The following is an 18,456-nucleotide window of genomic DNA, read 5'->3' on the forward strand; positions in this document are numbered from 1 at the left end:
CATGAGGACTTTTCACATCTCTGCACATACACTGATCTCTTAACCACGGCAACACTTTTCCTTCTTCTTCTTTTTAATATTAAAACCTTTAGTTTTAATTACTGGCATCTGAGTGATTATTGGGTAAGATCTGAGACTCATATTAACCTGAGGATCAGCGTCCAGTCCTTTGGGTTTGATGAACCACACATATGGTGAATCAGATTTTCTATAACCTCTCACTAAATTAGACTTGGCTGTCTAGATTGAGGGGGGGGGGGGCGGAATGGGGCATCAAGGGCTGGATTGCTTAAAGGGGACTGTACTTGGCTTCTTGGTAAGCAGTGTGGTATTACAGAAGCTGTTTTGTTACTGGCTTGTTGAATCTAACTATAGAATAAACCCCAGTTTGGGGAATGTCTACCCTATTCTTTGCAGTCTGCCTGGAGTATAGCATCCTCAGTGTGGCCCATGTAGAAACCCGGTCACACCTCTGTACCCAAAATAGATCATGGGATATGATGGGCTGTAGGATGATTTTGTTGACCATTTTGTTTGTTATAGATCAAAAGAGGCTGAGAACCATTACACTAATGTGAAAAGGGATTAGACCTATCGAATGAATACAGTTTAATCTACAATTCATGTTGTGCCTCATCTGAAAAAAAAAGATCTCCGCTTGTAGTCAATAGGGCTAGCTTAGCCTTTATTATATTCAGCTTTAATGCAAGGAACCTACAGGCCTGTATCCTGTAAGACATTAGCTTCAGCAAGTTAGCATAAGTATAATCGGCCTGTGACATTTGGCAGAGATAAATGGTCTGACAGTTACTCTTAGATATTGGGGAACTAAGGATAGCTTACGTAATGGTCGGAGTTGGAACTTAATGGTAAACGGCAACTGCAGGAACACCGCAAGAATTGGAAGTAATAACTGTACACCAGCTTAAGCAAGAAGTGACGGATTTGATAATGAGCTAAATGACACTAATATGTATTAATATGTTAACTTCTAGAATAAGTACACCTCAATATTATGTGGGTGAGAAAGTTAGATTTGGGCATGGAAGGTTGAGTACTATCATGAATATTCATCATGGTGCTCAGGCCCTATAAGGGGGCAAACTACCATGTACAGTTAGCTTGGCTTCTCCATCACTGTTAGCTTTTTCCATCATTTGACCCTTCAGCCCTACCATCAATCTCGGCCATTGAGGAACCTGGACCATCTGACTCATTTGGCATGCCAGAGACAGGGCTGTACTTTGTCTCTTACCACCAGCTCCTCAAGGAACAGTGTAAGTATGCAAAACTAAGAGATCATGCAAAGAATGATACCACTGATATCCCCAATACTGTATTACTCCTATCTTTCTATGTGGTGTGGAGATTTTCTGGCTTTATTCCTTAGTTTAATAAAGATCTCTAATGCTTTGCTTTGTTCTCAGTGTGAGAGTCCTTGCCGTACACCCTGAGGGTCCCTGCAAGATATTGAACTTATTTGTTTTAGTTCTGTGTAGCCTGATTCTTGGACCAGAACCTTCTGATTAATTGACAATTAATACAAATAGTATTAACCCTTAAAAAGGGTCAGGCAACACCCTAAAATACTAAATATTTGGGGGGGGTTATAAGGTATAATATCCATCCTTGTCAAACAAAGCAACATTTAATTAGTCCACCTAGCATCTTTCTTTCCAGGAAGCCATATGATAATATGCAGCCAGTCAAGCAATTTGACTAGGTGAAAATCTAGGGCTCTGTAATCTTATGATGATGTCTTTTCATATTGCTTTCTGACTGCCGAAGACTGCTTATTGGCTTATGAATCAGTTGTTTTACTCCTGGTACAATGCTCATCTATAATGGGTTACCTATCTATTTCATTAGGATGATGTGAGGATTAATGTTTGTAGTACACCCTGAAAACCATTATTGTATCATAACATACCTCAGAAGTTCTGACTGGATTTTTGAGCTGACAGATAATTGCCTGTTTAGCTTTTTTCTGCACAAGACAAGGCAATTTAGGGGTTTTGGCACTTTTTTCCCTTTCATAAAGGAATATCTTTGATTTTATTCTTATTCCCTGAATGCTGAAAGAATAGCAGCTAACCCATATGCCACATTCCTACACCCCATAACACCTCCAATATCTCAATATAATCTACAACTACAGTACCTACTGTAGAATGAAAGAAGCAATGGAACTTATATCTCTGTATTAGGTTGGCTGAATTCACCAGCCTTTAGTTGCATAACATTTCATTCACCTAAGTCCCCATTATCAAAACTACCAGTCATTCACAATATAGCTTGTATCTACATTAATATGCATATGTGTTCCCAGTGCCTACCTATCTTTGATAAAGGAAGTTGGTATTCTTGTTTCATGTCAGCCAGCTTGGCAACTGTTAGAAGAAAACAACCAAAATTCTTCTCTATTTTGCAGTTGTATTCATGAACAGCAGCAGCAAACTCTTCTGGAAGATCTTCTAGAAACACCTGAAATAACATACAGCTTATTACCTTATTTAGGTAAACTATTTCTGTGTATCTGAGGTGCATTAGTCCTACCTTGATGCATACACACAACATTTGTGAAGATCACATGCACACACTGGAAAGACTATAGTGCCAAATACCTTAGCCCAAATCTTTAAAATGCCCAACTTTAGACACCTGGAGTTGGTCTACACTGAACTAAACTTAAAGCTGAATATGGCTTGCACGTAACAATGTATGGAATTTCCAGAGCTTCTACTCACAGAGAGCTCAGCATATAATTCCACTTGACATGAGGGATTCATGCTGGTGCAAATGGAGGGGGGGAGGGGAGTGGGGCAGTGACTGCACATAGCTCAAGAACCCACAAGGAATCCCTATGCCAGCCCTGCACATCTCAGTGCCTGACCTTCCACAGGCACGCTAGCAACATGAATGCTTCTGCTGCTTTGCTGCCACTGGTCACAGCTCTCCAATAACATCTCCTAAGAGGTTAGAAGCTATACACTGAAAATTAAAAATGTTCTTTTCCAGCTTAGATATTAAAAAGATGGCTAGAGGAGTAGCTCCACATACACTGGCTGTTCTCTGGCTCTGTCCTTTTAGCCCATCCCCAGCTGGTTTCATCCAAAATCACGTGAAGTCCCAAATATGTATTGTTTGGGTGGAAGAGCTACCAGTGACTACATTTAATGGAGGCTCCCCTCTTCTGCCCTCCCCCTGCCCTTCCCCTGTGCATAATCAATGTTACTGCCCATCTTATTACATTATCACACTTCTAAAAGGTTTGACCCTAAGTTTGGATCTAGGTGTACCGGGGGTGAAAGTAACTTAAAGGACTTACCGGTACTCCAGAGTCCTGAGTAGGGGGGCGTGGCCTCAACCAGAAGAGGTGTGGCCTTTAAAGGCCCCAGGGCTCCGGCTGCAGCTGGGAGCCCCCGGGCCTTTAAATCACCCCCGGAGCCCCGGGCCCTATAAAGCGTGGCCAGAGCCCTGCCACAGCTACCCCAGGGACTCCGGCAGCGGGGCTCAGGCGGCACTTTAAAGGGCCCAGGGCTCGGGCCGCTGCAGGGAGCCCGGGGCCCTTTAAAGCGCCAGCCTGGGGAAGCTGGTCCGGTCCAGCACGGCATACTGGCTCTTGCCGGTACGCCGTACTGCACCATACCAGCTTACTTTCACCTCTGAGGTGTACCAAAGAAAAGGTTAAAATCTCTAGAGCCAACGCTCTTCTAGTCAATTTGTAAATTTCACAGATGCTAGCACTTTAGACTGGAGGTCAAAATTAAAATGTGGGGAAAGAAAGGAGGAATTACTTTGATTTGGGGAAAGAGATACATGAACAGTCTTTGGAATTTTTAGTAAAGAACGATTTAATCAACACACTTAAAAGATAAAATACCAGCATGACAAGAACTGTGTAAGCAGCTGCGTCATCTCTGAAAGAATGCTTGGATAGTTTGATATTATTCACATAAGCCAGGACCCACTGGTCCTTTCTTGGTTAATTACTACTGCTTTATAGTCCTTAGTAATTAGATCTTTCAAAAAGGAATTGTCTTTTCACTATATGTATGTACCGTCTGTAGAATAATGGATCACAATCCCTAATTGGAGCTTCTAAGCATTATCACAATGCAAGTAATAAGTTAATTAAATAATTCAAATAATAAAAAATGTTTTTTCTTTACCTTTGACTGGCAAGATGTTCTTCTAAATTTTGTAGCACAGGCTGGTAGATATCGCCTTCCAAATAAATTTGCTAGCACTAGCACTAATTGTTCCATCACATCTTCAGAAAAAACAGTCGAGCCTATTTCAGACAGAAAGTACAATAAATATGCAAAATAAGAAAATTCTCTTTAACTTTTAAACAAACACTTCCAACTTGAATCTAGTCATTTTAAAAATTAATTCAATGTACAGTAGTTTCAGGGTCTATACATGTCTATGAGTTTCTCTACCAATTGTAGTAATTTTTACAGTCACTTTTTCTGTTTTTTTTTTTAAATTTCTCTTCATGTTGCTGTGTGAAAGACCCACATAAATAACAAGAGAAACTGACGAACTCATTTACTATTACCTACAAAAAGCTACATTAAGCAGAACATTAAGGTTGCAAAGTACTCAAAAAATAGAAAAGGCTAGATTTAAAGTTGTCTGTGCACCCTTAATTCAGCCCCTTATATACTCATAGACTTTAAGGCCAGAAGGGACTATTATGATCATCTAGTCTAACCTGCTGCACATTGAAGGCCACAGAACCTCACCCACCCCCTCCTGTAATAGACCCATAACCTCAGGCTGAGTTACTGAAGTCCTCACATCATGATTTAAAGTCTTCAAATTACAGAGAATCCACCATTTACTCCAGCAAGTGACCCATGTCTTGTGCTGCAGAGGAAGGCAAACATTCACAAACATTCATTTATTTTCACAGACACCCGTCAGATGCTGGGGTGGTATTATTCCTTTCTATGTACAGGGAGCTGAGGCAAAGAGAATATGGTCAAAAGTATTCACTAATGTGGGGTGCCCAGTTTGAGAAGACTAGGGCCAGTTTTCTCAGATTATTTAGCATTATATAGTATTTCATATATTCAAGCACAGCTCTCATTGACTTCATTTGCACCTATGAGTGCTCAGCACATCTGCAACTCACACACCAGGATCTCATCTCAGGCATCCAGAAAATAAAGAACACACAAGTAGTGACTATCTGTGAAAAGTTTGGTTTAAGTGACTTGTCCACCATCATACAGGAACTCTATGCCAGAGTTAGGGATAGAATCCAACTCTCAATGGCAGTATTCAACTGCCTTAAGCATGAGACCATCCTTTCTCATGCTGCAGTTGTCTGCCTCATGCATTATACACCTTCAAACTTCTGCAATAAATGAAACAGGGGTCCTATAGATGACAATTTTTCACTAAACAACCCTGACACCTCCCCAGAGGACAGTCTATCCTGTGCATCAAATGAGGTATGCTTCCTGTGGAATTTTTTTTTAATGTGGTCATGTAATAAAAAAGTCTGTATCATGATGTAGGGGGGCCCAATTAAAGTTTCATGAGAAATTCTGGCATTTCTTAACTTCTGAGTGCTTGACTTTGCAACTTTAATAATGTTTTAAACATAGTTTATGTGCATATAATTTCCCAAGATTTTAAAAAGGCAAAGTGAAAAAACAGAATTTCTACATGTGGCTTAATACTGGCACCCCTCATGATTCACCAACACAGTAGGAGCCTTTAGATACAACACACAGATCTCTGTCACTTGAGCTACCTGAATAACTGAGAGCAATAGTACATTTCTATCCTCTCTGTGGACCAACACTGGAGGGGTATGACACACACACTTTGTCTGTGGGTTTCACAGAATTTGCTGACAGCAGAGGAATGGTGAGACTCAGGAATCTGGGGATCCATTGCAGGCTCTGGAAAGGAATGTGCTATAGTGGACACAGGCTCTTCTACACTTTAACTCCCTTCTACTCTGTCCCCTCCAATCTGTCCCAGTCCTTTCTCTTTCCCAGTCCTGGCTCCTCATCCCAGTCCTATTCACCTCACGTAACCAGTTCAGCCTCCCCTCCTCAGGCTTCTCATCCCAGTCCTGATCTCTCCCAAGTCAGTTTTAGATCTCCCCTGCTTCATTCCCTGTCCCAGTCACTCTCCCAGTCCCAGTCTTCTCCCCTTCTCCTAGCCCCCTTACCTAGCCAATACCATTTCTCTCCCTCCCCTTGTTCCTCATACAATGTGTGTCTCCCCACACTGACCTTGAATCACCCTGCTACCCACACTGGTTCCTTGTCCCAGTCTCCTCATCCAATCTCATCCCCCACCTCCTCTCTGGTTTCTTGTCCCACTCTTAGCCCTCCCCAGCTCCTGTCACAGTCTCTTTTCCCAGCCAATGCCAGTTCTCGCTCTGCACCCCGGCTCCTCATCTGTCTCAACTCCCCTCACCACCACACTAGTGCCCAGTTCCAGTCTCTTTGCACAACCACTCCCAGTCTCTCCCATCTGGCTTCCAGTTACAGTTTCCTTGTTCAGCCAGTCCTAGTCTTCCTGGCACTGCAACTTCCAGTCCTCCTTTTCCCTCAGCCTCCAGCACCAGCCTTTGCCCGGGCTCCTTATCCCATTCTACTCCCTCCCCCTCCAACCTCTAGTCTGGCTCTTATCTCTGCATTGAAATCAAGAAGCTTCTTCCTCCACACTGTCTGCACCAAGCACAAAAGAGACAATCTCCTTCCTCTCAGTTCAGGTGCCCAGACCTGGCACAGACTGCAGGAGCCCAGAGTTTCAATTGCAGGAAAAGTTCTGCTCAGCCCCCTGCAACCCTGGACTGGAGCATGCTCAGTGCAAACAGATTCTTCTGAGATTTTAGCTGTTAAGGTCTAGCACATTTCTACTGAGCATATGCAAACCACAATTTTTTAAAGCTTATACCATAGCCAAATTTGGAAACATTTTCATGAGACTACCAAAAGGCACATCCATGACATAAAGGCCACCCTCTGCCAAATTTCAAGTCCCTGCTCCAAAGCATGGGAGTGATAGAGCATTTCAAATAAAAAGGTTGCCAGACTGTTTTAACATGAGCAGCCTCATTCTTGGAAAAACCTGACCACTTTGGCTGAAATTTTCCAAACCTGTTCAGGCAGAGGCAGGCCTCATCGTGAAAAATGTCAGCCCAAATGGTTAATGTTTGACAAAAGCATGAGTGTGATGTGTCTGGCAAACTTCATAATAGGTGGTGCTACCAATCTCACCTGTAATACAGGAGAATTAGTGATACCGAGTATACAAAAAGTGCTGTCAAATGCAACAACACATTGAAAGCAAAAAGTTTTTTTCCTCTGTAAACTCCTTCAACTTTGATAATCTTTGGCATTACTTGTAACAATAGACAAACATTCAGACACATGGGTGATTTTTAAGATGAAGGCATCATTTAAACTAAACAAATCTACAATTTGAAAATTTTAAACATCTACCTACTTCCCACATTAATTACATACCAGAACCATATTGTAATATGGACTGAAAATCAATGAAAACTAGAAGTTTGGTAAAAATTCTTAGGCCCCCATCCATGTTTACAGGATGAGGGCCTTTGTTTTTTCTTCACTTACCTCTGTTTTTGTCTGTATGTTTCAGCACAGATGATACACATGACAGCTCCAGTACTTTTTTACAGAACAACAGGGTGAATCAAAGACAAACTGGGTTTAAAAAAATCTTAATACATTTTCATTTTTGACTGGGGTGATGGAAGGGACTTCAGGAATAGAGGTCTATTGAATGGGGATTCAAAAGGGACCTTATAATGCAACCCAGTTGCAGCCTTAACTATGGAGTGACTGCTGTAACTCCATAATTACAATGAAGTTTTATATGATATCTTTTTAGATTTTTTTTTACACAATACCAATTACTAAATTTGAAAACAACTTACATTTACACTATCTAGCGTAGGAACTGCAAATGCTTTAGACTTCAAACTTAGTGAACATATAACAATAGAAAGGTTCTATTAACCTTATATGGAAGGAAGTACATGTCACGTTTGTTTTGTAATTGTCTAAGATAATTACAGATCATTAACTTTAGAGCACATAATAAAATATGAGCATGATTTAGATGGTCATTCACAAAAATGTAGTTACATTAATTAAAAAGTATGAAATATTAACTTACCATTCTCAACTGGCTGGCACAGTTTGTGGAATAAGCCTTTCACAAGAAAGCTAACTAGGACAAAATTTGAAGGTTCATGATAATGTAAATGGGTCACAAGTCCAGTAAATCCCATAGGGTTACCTTCTTGATCCAAGTAGCCCTAGTTAATAAAATATTTTGTTAAGCTAGTTCAAATGTGCAAGATACAAAGTGCTTGACATTGTGAAGTCTCGTGAACTGGGGCTTGATAGAAGTACAATTATTAACATGCTGTCTTTGGGAAAATTCTGTCTTCAAATGCATTTTATGTATTTGCATCTTAAAATATCATATGGATGGATACCTCAGTTCATATTTTGCCCTGTGTGCCATCCTTGATCATACTTATACATGCAACAGGATTAGCACTCTCCCTATTGTCTTGCTTCACAAAAAATGAACAGCCTTCCTTTAAATGTAGGATTGGAATACTTGTTATATTTTAAAAATTGGGCTAAAAGTCTCTTTCTTTATCTGGTTTTCTTCACCCAGTTTTTCTTAACTAATGCCTGAATGGTGCTATAGAACATAAAATGAGTGGTACAATAATTATATGAAAGAAACAATACAGTTTGTAAGATTTCTGGCTTTGTTTCCAGTAATGTTTGAGAACAAATATATAATACAGAGTGCAATTCTGGATATATTCTCTTAACCAGACAGAATTAAAGCTTACCTCTTTGACAAGAAACTGCAAGGAAAAGATAAAGTATACTTTTAACATTTCAGTATTCCGTGGTTGTTTGAAGGACAGCAGTGAGTGCTTCAACACTGACAGAACCTTGGTAAAAAGATAGATGAATTTAGGAACTGCGATGTTTTAATGTCTCAAACAAACAAAGAAACTAGGACCCAACTCCTATAGAATGTTTTTAACTTTAATTGGGAGTTGGGTACCTAACTCTTTCAGGTCTTTTGAAAATACCATCCCAATGACCTGATCCTGCAAAGATTTAGGCATGTGTGTAACTTTATGTAATGGGTAAATACATAAAGTTAAGCACATGCCTAAATCTTTGCAGGATCAGGGCATTAATATGTATTTGAATATTTAAACTAAAATGTGCATTGTTTTAATATTGAATATATTACACACACTGCTAAGGGCTATGTTCAGTATTTTAATAAGCATATTTACTTTCTTATTTTAAGTAGTTAATTCAGATTTTTCTGTAAATGAATTTAAATTAGTGCTTTATTTTCCTTCTATTCTAGGCCTTTTATTTTTCCTCCAGTGCGACCAAATTGATGTTCACAGTTATTTCCCACCCTCATCCCCTTTTACTCATTTCCTTCACATGTAGTCGAAATCCTGAATCCCACAGGATCTTCTGATTCTCTATGTATAATTAACATGAACAATATGAAAATGTAGGCAGAATGGACACACACCAAGCTCCATGCAGCATTCACCAGCCATGAGTTCAGAGGAGGCAGATCAGGCTCCCAGAGGAAAAGCCATCCCTGAAAGCTCTAAAAAAGTGGTCCTCTACCAGGAGTATGCATACCCATGGGGGTATGCAAAGGTCTTCCAGGGGGTACATCAACTCATCTAGATATTTGCCTAGTTTTACAACAGGCTACGTAAAAAGCGCTAGCAAAGTCAGTACAAACTAGAATTTCATACAGACAATGACTTGTTTATACTGCTCTACATACTATTCACTGAAATGTAAGTACAATATTTATATATACATTGATTTATTTTATAATGATATGGTAAAAATGAGAGAATAAGCAATTTTTCAGTAATAATGTGCTGTGACACTTTTTTATTTTTATGTCTGATTTTGCAAGCAAGTAGTTTTTAAGTGAGGTGGAACGTGGGGGTACGCAAGACAAATCAGACTCCAGACAGGGGTACGGTAGTCTGGAAAGGTGGAGAGTCACTGCTCTAAGACACGCCCGAGCAGGAGGCCAGAAGCAGCTGCAATAGCAAAGCTTCACAACCCCTGGGGCCTGGCAATGTCCTCAGACCATTCCTTCTGCAGGTTAGATTCTGGGCATTTTTCTTCTTTGCTTGATGGTTTTTTGCTCTGACATCTTCACTCTTTCCCCTCACAATCCCTGCCAGTTTTGCTCTGTCCACCATCCTGGTCTTCCCCATCCTCTTTATTACTCTTCCCCTCATTGACCTCTGTGCCCTCCTTTGTCTTTCTTGTTGCCTCTTTTCTATCTGCCTTCCCCGCCCTTGTCCTACATCTGCTCCATAAGACATGAAAAATACAACACAAAATAAAAATGTTGAACTAATCTGATGTTTTCCAACCAACAGTGATTAAGTCTGTATGTTTCATCACTTTCTCACCCCTTTTGTCTGGCTTCTCTAGTTAAACTAAAAACATGCTGGGGCAGTCTCTTACGTGTTTTTATAGCACCTAGCACATTAGGGCCATAATCCTGACTGGGACCTCTGATGCTACTGTTATCAAAAGGTGAAGGGGGAGAAAAGAGGAGAAAATAGAACCAGTAGAAAGAGATAAGGAGGAGACACAAAGAGAGGAAGTGAAAGACAAAATCAAAACAGTGACTTCTATAAGCAAAACTAATATTTTAACACTAAAATGTCTTTCTACAAGTAGCTATCTTGTGCTTCTTGAAACACTAAACTTTTTAGCCATCTTGTTGGCAGCATCTTTTTTCCTATCAGTGAGATTTGGTGTCCTTATAGCACAAGAGACTTTTAGGGTACGGCTACAATGCAAAATGAAAAAAAACAACAAAACCTCACAGCAGTGAGTCTCAAAGTCCAGGTCAACAGACTCTGGCTCCCAGGGCTTGCATTGTGCATATTTGCTAAAAATAGCAGTGCTAATGTTCCCACTCAGGTTGGAGCTTGAGCTCTGATACCTACCCCAGTGGCTGAGTCTCAGAGCTCAACCTCCAGCCTGAGCAGGAACGTCTACACTGCTATTTTTAGCTCAGTAGCACAAGCCCAAGTCGGTTGACCCAGGCTCTGAGACTTGCTTCCTCAGGTTTTTTTCCTGCAGCAGAGATTTACCCTAAGAGGCTCTAGTAGGAAAATATACACTTTATTTGGTGTCAGACTGTTTACATTTGAAATGTATACTTTGTACTTGAGTTAGAGAGAATATATAAATATAATAAAATTAAAAGATTTTTTTAAAATGAATTAATATACCTTTGCTCTGGCATCTGCTTTGTCATCTGCTTTTGCAGCCAATAGCATGAGTCTCAGTACCAGGGAAATACTCAGAGGGAACTGGCCTTTCAGTTGGGGTACATTGGATTTTATAAGTTTTTCAACCTTAGGCAGTGGGATATCATAGAAGAACACACTTCCTATCATATCTTGTCCACGTCTTCCAGCACGTCCAGACATCTAAAAGGGGTTATTTATAAATTCTAAAGATTAATATTTCACAAAAATTCTGTTCTATTTTCTTTATTTAAATTGTATATGGTGCTCCTCTCCATAGTATATTAGGGTACAAAAGCATTTACACTAATGATACTAGTTTGAAAAATAACATATGCAACACACAATTTTTTAGAGAAGATCTCAGGAAGCAATATAACCAGTTAATATGCCCTTAGGTAATACTGGTTTCCTTATCACCCCAGCTATAATTATATGTGGCAGTGTAGGTGTTTTCTCCTAATATTCACTAAACATCTAAAGTGATAGTGATGTTACACTTTGTATCTTTCTTGTCAAAGGATCCCAGTGTACCTCACAAACTTATGGTGTGGTGCATCTGTAAAAATGGTGCCATGGTGTTCCTCATTTAGCATCTCTAAATACATTCTACATCAAATATAGTCAATTTATAAGCAAAGAGGTGGGCTGTTTTTTTTAATTTCAGTCTTTCAGACTCACCCTGGGCTCTGATCTTCAACTGGATTCTTTCCTTCTCTCACATCATTACCTTAATAAAAGGTTCTACAGGCTGAACTGTACCTTAATTTAAACCTGCACACCCCTTTGTCTTCACATTATGTCTTCCATTTCACCTGTGCAACTGCATTACCTGCAATAGGTTTGCACAGGTGTAACTGACTAATTTAGTAAATAGCTGTGTTGATAATGCACAAGAAAGTATACAATCCAGCTCAATCTCTGAGCAGTGTCAACTCTGCAGTGCTAACGAAAGTATCAAGCAGTAAAAACTCATTTTTGGCATTAAAGGCAGCACATATGATTCAGAATACACAGAAGCAATTTGAAAAAGAAGGTATTTTCTGGACTAGTGTGAGGAAAAGTATGTCTGTATATGTGTGTATATATATATATATATATGTTCAATACAAATGCGACTTGGTGTATTTCAATACCTGTCTATAATTCAGAGCATCTAAAAAGACAGAATCTTCACTAAAGACAACAGATTTACATGGCATATTGATTCCCAAAGCAAGTGATCCAGTAGCTGTAACCACCTAGGAAAGTCAAACATAAGTGCATTTATTAGCAGTAAGAGAAGCAATTTTTAATTTAGTTTGCATATTTATTTTTTTTATTTTAAAAAATTGGTTTATTACTATATATTTAAAATAATGTTTGCAATCCTGGCCCACTGAAGTCATCGGGAATTTTACCAATAACTTTAGTGGAGCCAGGATTTCAGCCAAATAGATTTAATAGAATTATGAATATAACTTTAACTTTTCTTCATTTATCTTTTTTAAAACTGTGCAAATAAAATATTTATGTAACTTTTTAATATAACATTATAAAAAAGTAGTAATTTAAAGCATACAATATCTGCACCCTGGGAAATCTGCTTCTATTTCAATAATGCTAAAGCCAAGTAGCAGCACAGTTGGAAATAATTCAACAGCATGAGAAAGCATGATCTACATTTGATGCAAAGTACATACATTAAGTTTTAACATTATCTCATTAGTGCTTCCAAACATGCCATTATGTAGTTAATTTCCCTAAATATAATCACATTTAATTTTAAAGAAACTTTCACTGTTAATTAGTAAATACAGAGGCTGTGATATGGAGGTACTGTATTGATACAATGTGGCAGAAATGGGCTTTGGAATCACTACACCCATAACCATACAGTGTCATAAAAATCAAAAGGCAGATCTAGTATCTGTTTACTTATTATTTTTGTGTGCAGAGATCTACGAAAATTTTCTGATTCAGTGCCCTAATCTTGAAGATGGTAACATTTAGTCCTGAACCAGTCAATTTATTATTTTTAGAGTTTTTAGATATTTTGTTTCTAATTTAGGAACTCTCCTGTCAATATATTAAAAATTAATGCTGGGAAACCAAGTGCAATATATTTTACCATAGTCAATGAAAATAAATTTATATCTGAATTATATGGGTGAGAGTCAAGCTGTGATTTAATGAAATGTAATGAGAAATTATGAAATTATTCCTTATAAAGGAATTGTCCATAAAAATGATTATAAGTTACCAACCCGGATATATCCCATCCTGAAAAGCATCTCAACGACTTGTCTTTCTTTGTATGCCATTGAAGCATGATGATATCCAATACCCTTCTGTGCCAACATTCTCAGCTGGAAACGCTTCCTTTGAAACCTAATTCGATGAAAGATCTCCATCAAGGTCTACATGTAAAGAAATGTTAAGTATTAATCACAATCATTTAAGTGTTGTAAAACAAAATAAGAAAATTCTTACCTGATTAATTTTTTCTGTGAGCAGCTTCTCCCCCCACTCCTCACTAACAGGTAATACAGGCCACCTGTGGAATTCAGAGGTGGTCCAATGTTGTTGCTGGAGTCCTCCAAGACTAAGCCCACCCACCAGCTCAGGCTACCAGAATTGTTCTTCCAAAACTCTAGCAATACTCCACCAACCAATTATTAGCATTAAGAAAATCTAATATAATATATTAATAACTTTCAGGTAAGTCTATATCTAAATCTCCCTTTAGAGAAAATTTTGAATTTGTTACAAATTGTATTCCAGACATTTACCAGACTACCAGGGTGTGCTGAATGAGGAGAGAAGCTGCTAACAGAAAGAAAATGATCATGTAAGACATTTCTCATTCTGCAGCACAGCTTCTCTTCTCATTAATTAGAAATATAAATTGACCAGATGATGACATTTTCTGGCTGAGGTATGTCTAGATATCTAAAAGTATGAGGAAGCTAATGGAGAAACCCTCCTGAACTACACTTCTCTTCCGGTGTCTAGGCTAACTTGATCTGGATGAAGACATCCCTGCTTCAAGACATCTTGTGTTTTCTACAGGTGCAATGTAGGTTACCTGGCTGCCTAATAAGTCTGAAGTGCCTTCTGGGCCAACTGGGGACTATAAAGAGGTCTTCATAGAGATCAGGAGGTCTTCAGCTCTCACTTTTCTGAACCCCTTATGTAAGAACTGTCCTGAAAAAACAGCAGATTCTTCTTCTCTGCCCAGAACATTATTTCCATTGCCAAAGTCTAGAAGCTTTTACCCTGGTTTTGGAAGGGATATGAACACTCATGCTTCAATCATAAGAAAGCTGCTAATAAGAGGTATGAGAAAACTTCTCTGAGAGCACTATAGCTGTCTCCTTGTTGCGCCTTCTTCTGAAGTAACCGGTACTGGTCATAGACATGATACATAAACTTGATGGACCATTGGTACGAACCTGTATGGTCATGTCTATGTTTCTGTTCAGACATGTTACTGATAGGGCTGTTAAAGTGAATACTTTGATTGTGGGAATAGCCTGCTAGATGGCCCCAAGAGCCTGAAGGGATGCCTGCCTGCTTCCATAGGATGTCTAGCGCCCAGGTAAGTACTGTAGAAGAGACCTAGTACCTCTTAGTGCACTACTCAGTTATTAGGTTTGGAAGGATTAGATTTTTATTGGTAAATATCAATTTCACCGTACACACACAGACAAAAAATATTTTCATTGATAATAACTGATATTTACAGATAGGCAAAGCAAGAAAAGTTCTGCTTGAGAACTTATTAGAGTTTGATTTAAAGACAATTGCTGTGTATATTTTGACATGTGATGTTGACAACTTGTGTTTTAACAGCTATAAAGCTTTAGCTTTTTGAACCTCATTGTCTACTATCATTAAATAATTATCATCTAAGACCCCATAATTTTCCAGAACTGTGAACATTTAAAATAAATAAAAATAGAAAACAATGTTTTAAAATAGACAATTGATATTAGCTGTCAAAATTATTTTTAAAAATTCAGATTTTGCCAAGCCTTTCAGTAGATCTGAAGTCATTTGAACATGGGGAGGGATTTTTACATATCTCCTTGTAATCCATGATGATGCAGCTGTCTGAGGAATGGAGTCCTCTGTTCTAATCGCAGTCTGCCTGAAATGTTTGTTATGCTTTAGTGTGGAGCCAACCCGTGGAAAGAAAGACCCTTTCCCACCTATCATACTCTTAGCCCCCTTCTGGCAGACCAACAGGCTTTGGGCTGAAAACCAGGCAGGCACAATTCCCATTACACTGCAGCCTGAGACAGAGCTTCACAAGAGTAATAGGCCTCTCTGCATGCCGGCCAGACTGGAGGGTGATAGAAGAGTGATATGCCTTATACAGCATGTGAAAGAGCCCCTGTGAGGAGAAAAGTGTTAGCAAACACTTCCCTCAAGGTGGGAAGGCAAAAACCAAAGGGTGTAAACCCCAATTTTTACCTCACTTGCTCGTTAAAAATACACATTGTTATGAAGGATATAATGACTTTTACAGTTTTGCAATCTGAAGCCTCTGTAGTTTGCAAGACTTACCCTGAAGCAGACTGTGAGGGGATCTCCTCTCTATGGGAATCCTCATGCTACTGACCAACCCTCCCATGGTGGAGTCGCGGCTTTAGGCAGGAGTCAATCTTTACACACCAGTCTGGCTGAAAGCCCATGCCCTGGCAGTGCAAGGGTCAGCAGCTTGTAGCTGAAGGGTATAGCTTGCCCTCTCAAGCCCCATGCCCAGCAGAGCAAAGGTCGATACTTGTGCAGCAGAATATAGTTTTCCCTGAGACTCCTGAAAAGCTACCTATAGTCTCTCTTGAACTTGGCTAGATGCTTGCAAGGCTTTTCTGCTCTGACAGTAGGAGGCAGAGGGAGCCCATTCAAGAGGTGCTGTACTGGAGAAGCCAGAGGGTTAGAGCTTCAATACTGTGGTAATGCCTCACCATAAAAGAGGAGATATAAATTGAAATGAGGCTGCCACTGCACAAAAACAAAATCAAAATTATAGTTATAGAACAAAATGCTCAGAAGAAACTGAACCACCAATTTTTTCTGCCACCAGAGGCAGAAAATCTGGTGGCCTAAATTGAAGGGTGGGGCTTAGTCCTGTAGCTTCCAGCATCAACACCAGACCAATCCTGAATCCCACAAGTGGGAGGCTTTACCCATTAGTAATGAATGAGGAAAGACACTGCACAGAAGAAACATGCACACCAGTTAATACTTCCTTATCATGAAGGTAAAGTTAAAGGCTTATATTTTCAAAAACAGCTTTCACTGTTTCACGTGCAATATTGATTAGCTTACTAGTACCTATCAAAGGCTGGGGTTTGGATAAGAGCTAGCTGGCTAAGTCTGAACCTGTATAAGACTGAAGTGGTACTGAAGGTTTTAAGAAAGTGTCATGGTTACAGGGCTAGCTGCTCCTCTGGCAGAATTAAAAAAGGATCTTCATCTCTTGAGAGCGAGGATATAATTGCTGTCTATCTATACATTCAGAATGTGGGGGGCAAACACCAGGGAGGAAGAAGAGCTATTTAAGTTAAGGATAATGTTGGCACAAAAACAAATGATTATAAACTGGCCATGAATAAATTTAGGCTGGAAATTAGAAGAAACTTTCTAACTTCAGAGGAGTGAGATTCTGGAAGAGCCTTCCAGCTGGAGTTGTAGGGGCAACAACCTAAACAGTTTTAAAATGGAGCTTGATAAATGTATGAATGGGATTATATGACAGGGTTGCTTGCAGTGACCCAGGATGTCACTTCCAAGCCTATGCCCTTGCCAGAGTTCCTTTGTCCTTCTGCCCTGGTCCTGTCTGGTCCTTTTCCTGTCCTATTCCAAACCAGTTTTATAGTTTGGCTGGAGAGGAGGTAAAATAATAACTAGTAGTTCTGGAATTGACCCTTAACGACTCTTAACTGTTTTCTGAGAGGTGGCTATCTTGAGCCATTCTCTTCCTTCTTGCCTGTTTTCCCCAGACAGCCTTCTCTTGAATTAACCTAATATAGTCATAGAGAAAACATCCTTACAATCTACAATTCTGGAATATGCCTTTCCTAACCACTGTCCCTATTGTGTGGTTTGACAAAGTCCACCTTTGTTGACTTTCATGGCATGCTGCAAGACCTCTGTATTTTCTCAGGTTTTTCCTCAGGGAGCGGGTTTACAGGGGTACAAGTGTATTGAGAGGAAAACATTTATTTCTTTGTTGTAAACTGGGACTTTTTTGTACTTTGATCCAATGTAACTGTAATGGATGTATTTATTCCAAAAATAATATTTACATACCTAGAGGCTGATGTACATGATTTGAAGAAATTTAAATAAACACACACACACACACACGAACACACACACACACAGAGGAAATATGCATTAAGACTCTGATTCCAGAAAGTATTTAAATATGTGTTTAAGCATGTGCTTAAATGGTTTCCTGAATTGGGTCCTATGATCAGAAAATCTAACTGGTAGCATCCATCATCTGTTTACCTAAATAATTGGCTAATTTATTGAAATTTAACATATACAATATTTGTGGTTTTATCCTGATGAATGCCATTTTGCAAAACAAATATTTATTCATCAGAATGTCTTATTCTCTAGTCCGATAGTTTGAAGACAGAATCTATCTTTTCAAAAAGCCAAATCCAGAATTATTGGTATAAGGCACTTGAACCCATGCTTAAATTCTTTCCTGTTCAAGAAAGCACTTAAGCATGTGTTTTGTCATGTATCAATGGAACTTCATCAATATTAAATTTAACATGGCAGTCAATGTTACATAAAGTTGAGTATGTGCTAAACGCTTTCCTACATAGATACCCTTGCCTGAAATGACACTATATGGCTATTTTGTGATGTGTACAAGACTGGGAAAGTCATGCTAGCTCCAAAGTGAGTTAATCAACTAATCAAAAAATACGAGTCCCAGATCAAAAACTGATGGAGCTGTGCATTGAGGAGAGTTCACAGGAATGGATTCCTTGCCTTCTACACTCCATAATTCCCAACGGATGGGCAAATCATCCTCTCCCCTCAGGGCATAGTGTCTGCAGGAATTACAAGAAGCTCTAATGCTG

At 39.2% G+C, this 18,456-nt stretch overlaps 1 protein-coding gene across 1 annotated transcript in view; it reads right to left on the reverse strand.

The window, feature by feature from the left end:
- The window catches only part of LOC141986541 (putative ATP-dependent RNA helicase DDX60), a 79,866-nt gene that overhangs the window by 15,521 nt on the left and 45,889 nt on the right, over nt 1-18,456 (reverse strand). Inside the window, exons 27-33 of the mRNA XM_074951116.1 lie at nt 13,609-13,761; nt 12,499-12,603; nt 11,345-11,545; nt 8,879-8,983; nt 8,182-8,323; nt 4,173-4,294; nt 2,337-2,484 (exon numbers count right to left, since the gene is read on the reverse strand). Coding sequence (XP_074807217.1) covers nt 2,337-2,484; nt 4,173-4,294; nt 8,182-8,323; nt 8,879-8,983; nt 11,345-11,545; nt 12,499-12,603; nt 13,609-13,761 — 976 coding nt within the window. The remainder of the gene's footprint in view (nt 1-2,336; nt 2,485-4,172; nt 4,295-8,181; nt 8,324-8,878; nt 8,984-11,344; nt 11,546-12,498; nt 12,604-13,608; nt 13,762-18,456) is intronic.

Source organism: Natator depressus, chromosome 4, assembly GCF_965152275.1.
Source record: "Natator depressus isolate rNatDep1 chromosome 4, rNatDep2.hap1, whole genome shotgun sequence".
Taxonomy (NCBI): Eukaryota; Metazoa; Chordata; order Testudines; family Cheloniidae; genus Natator; species Natator depressus.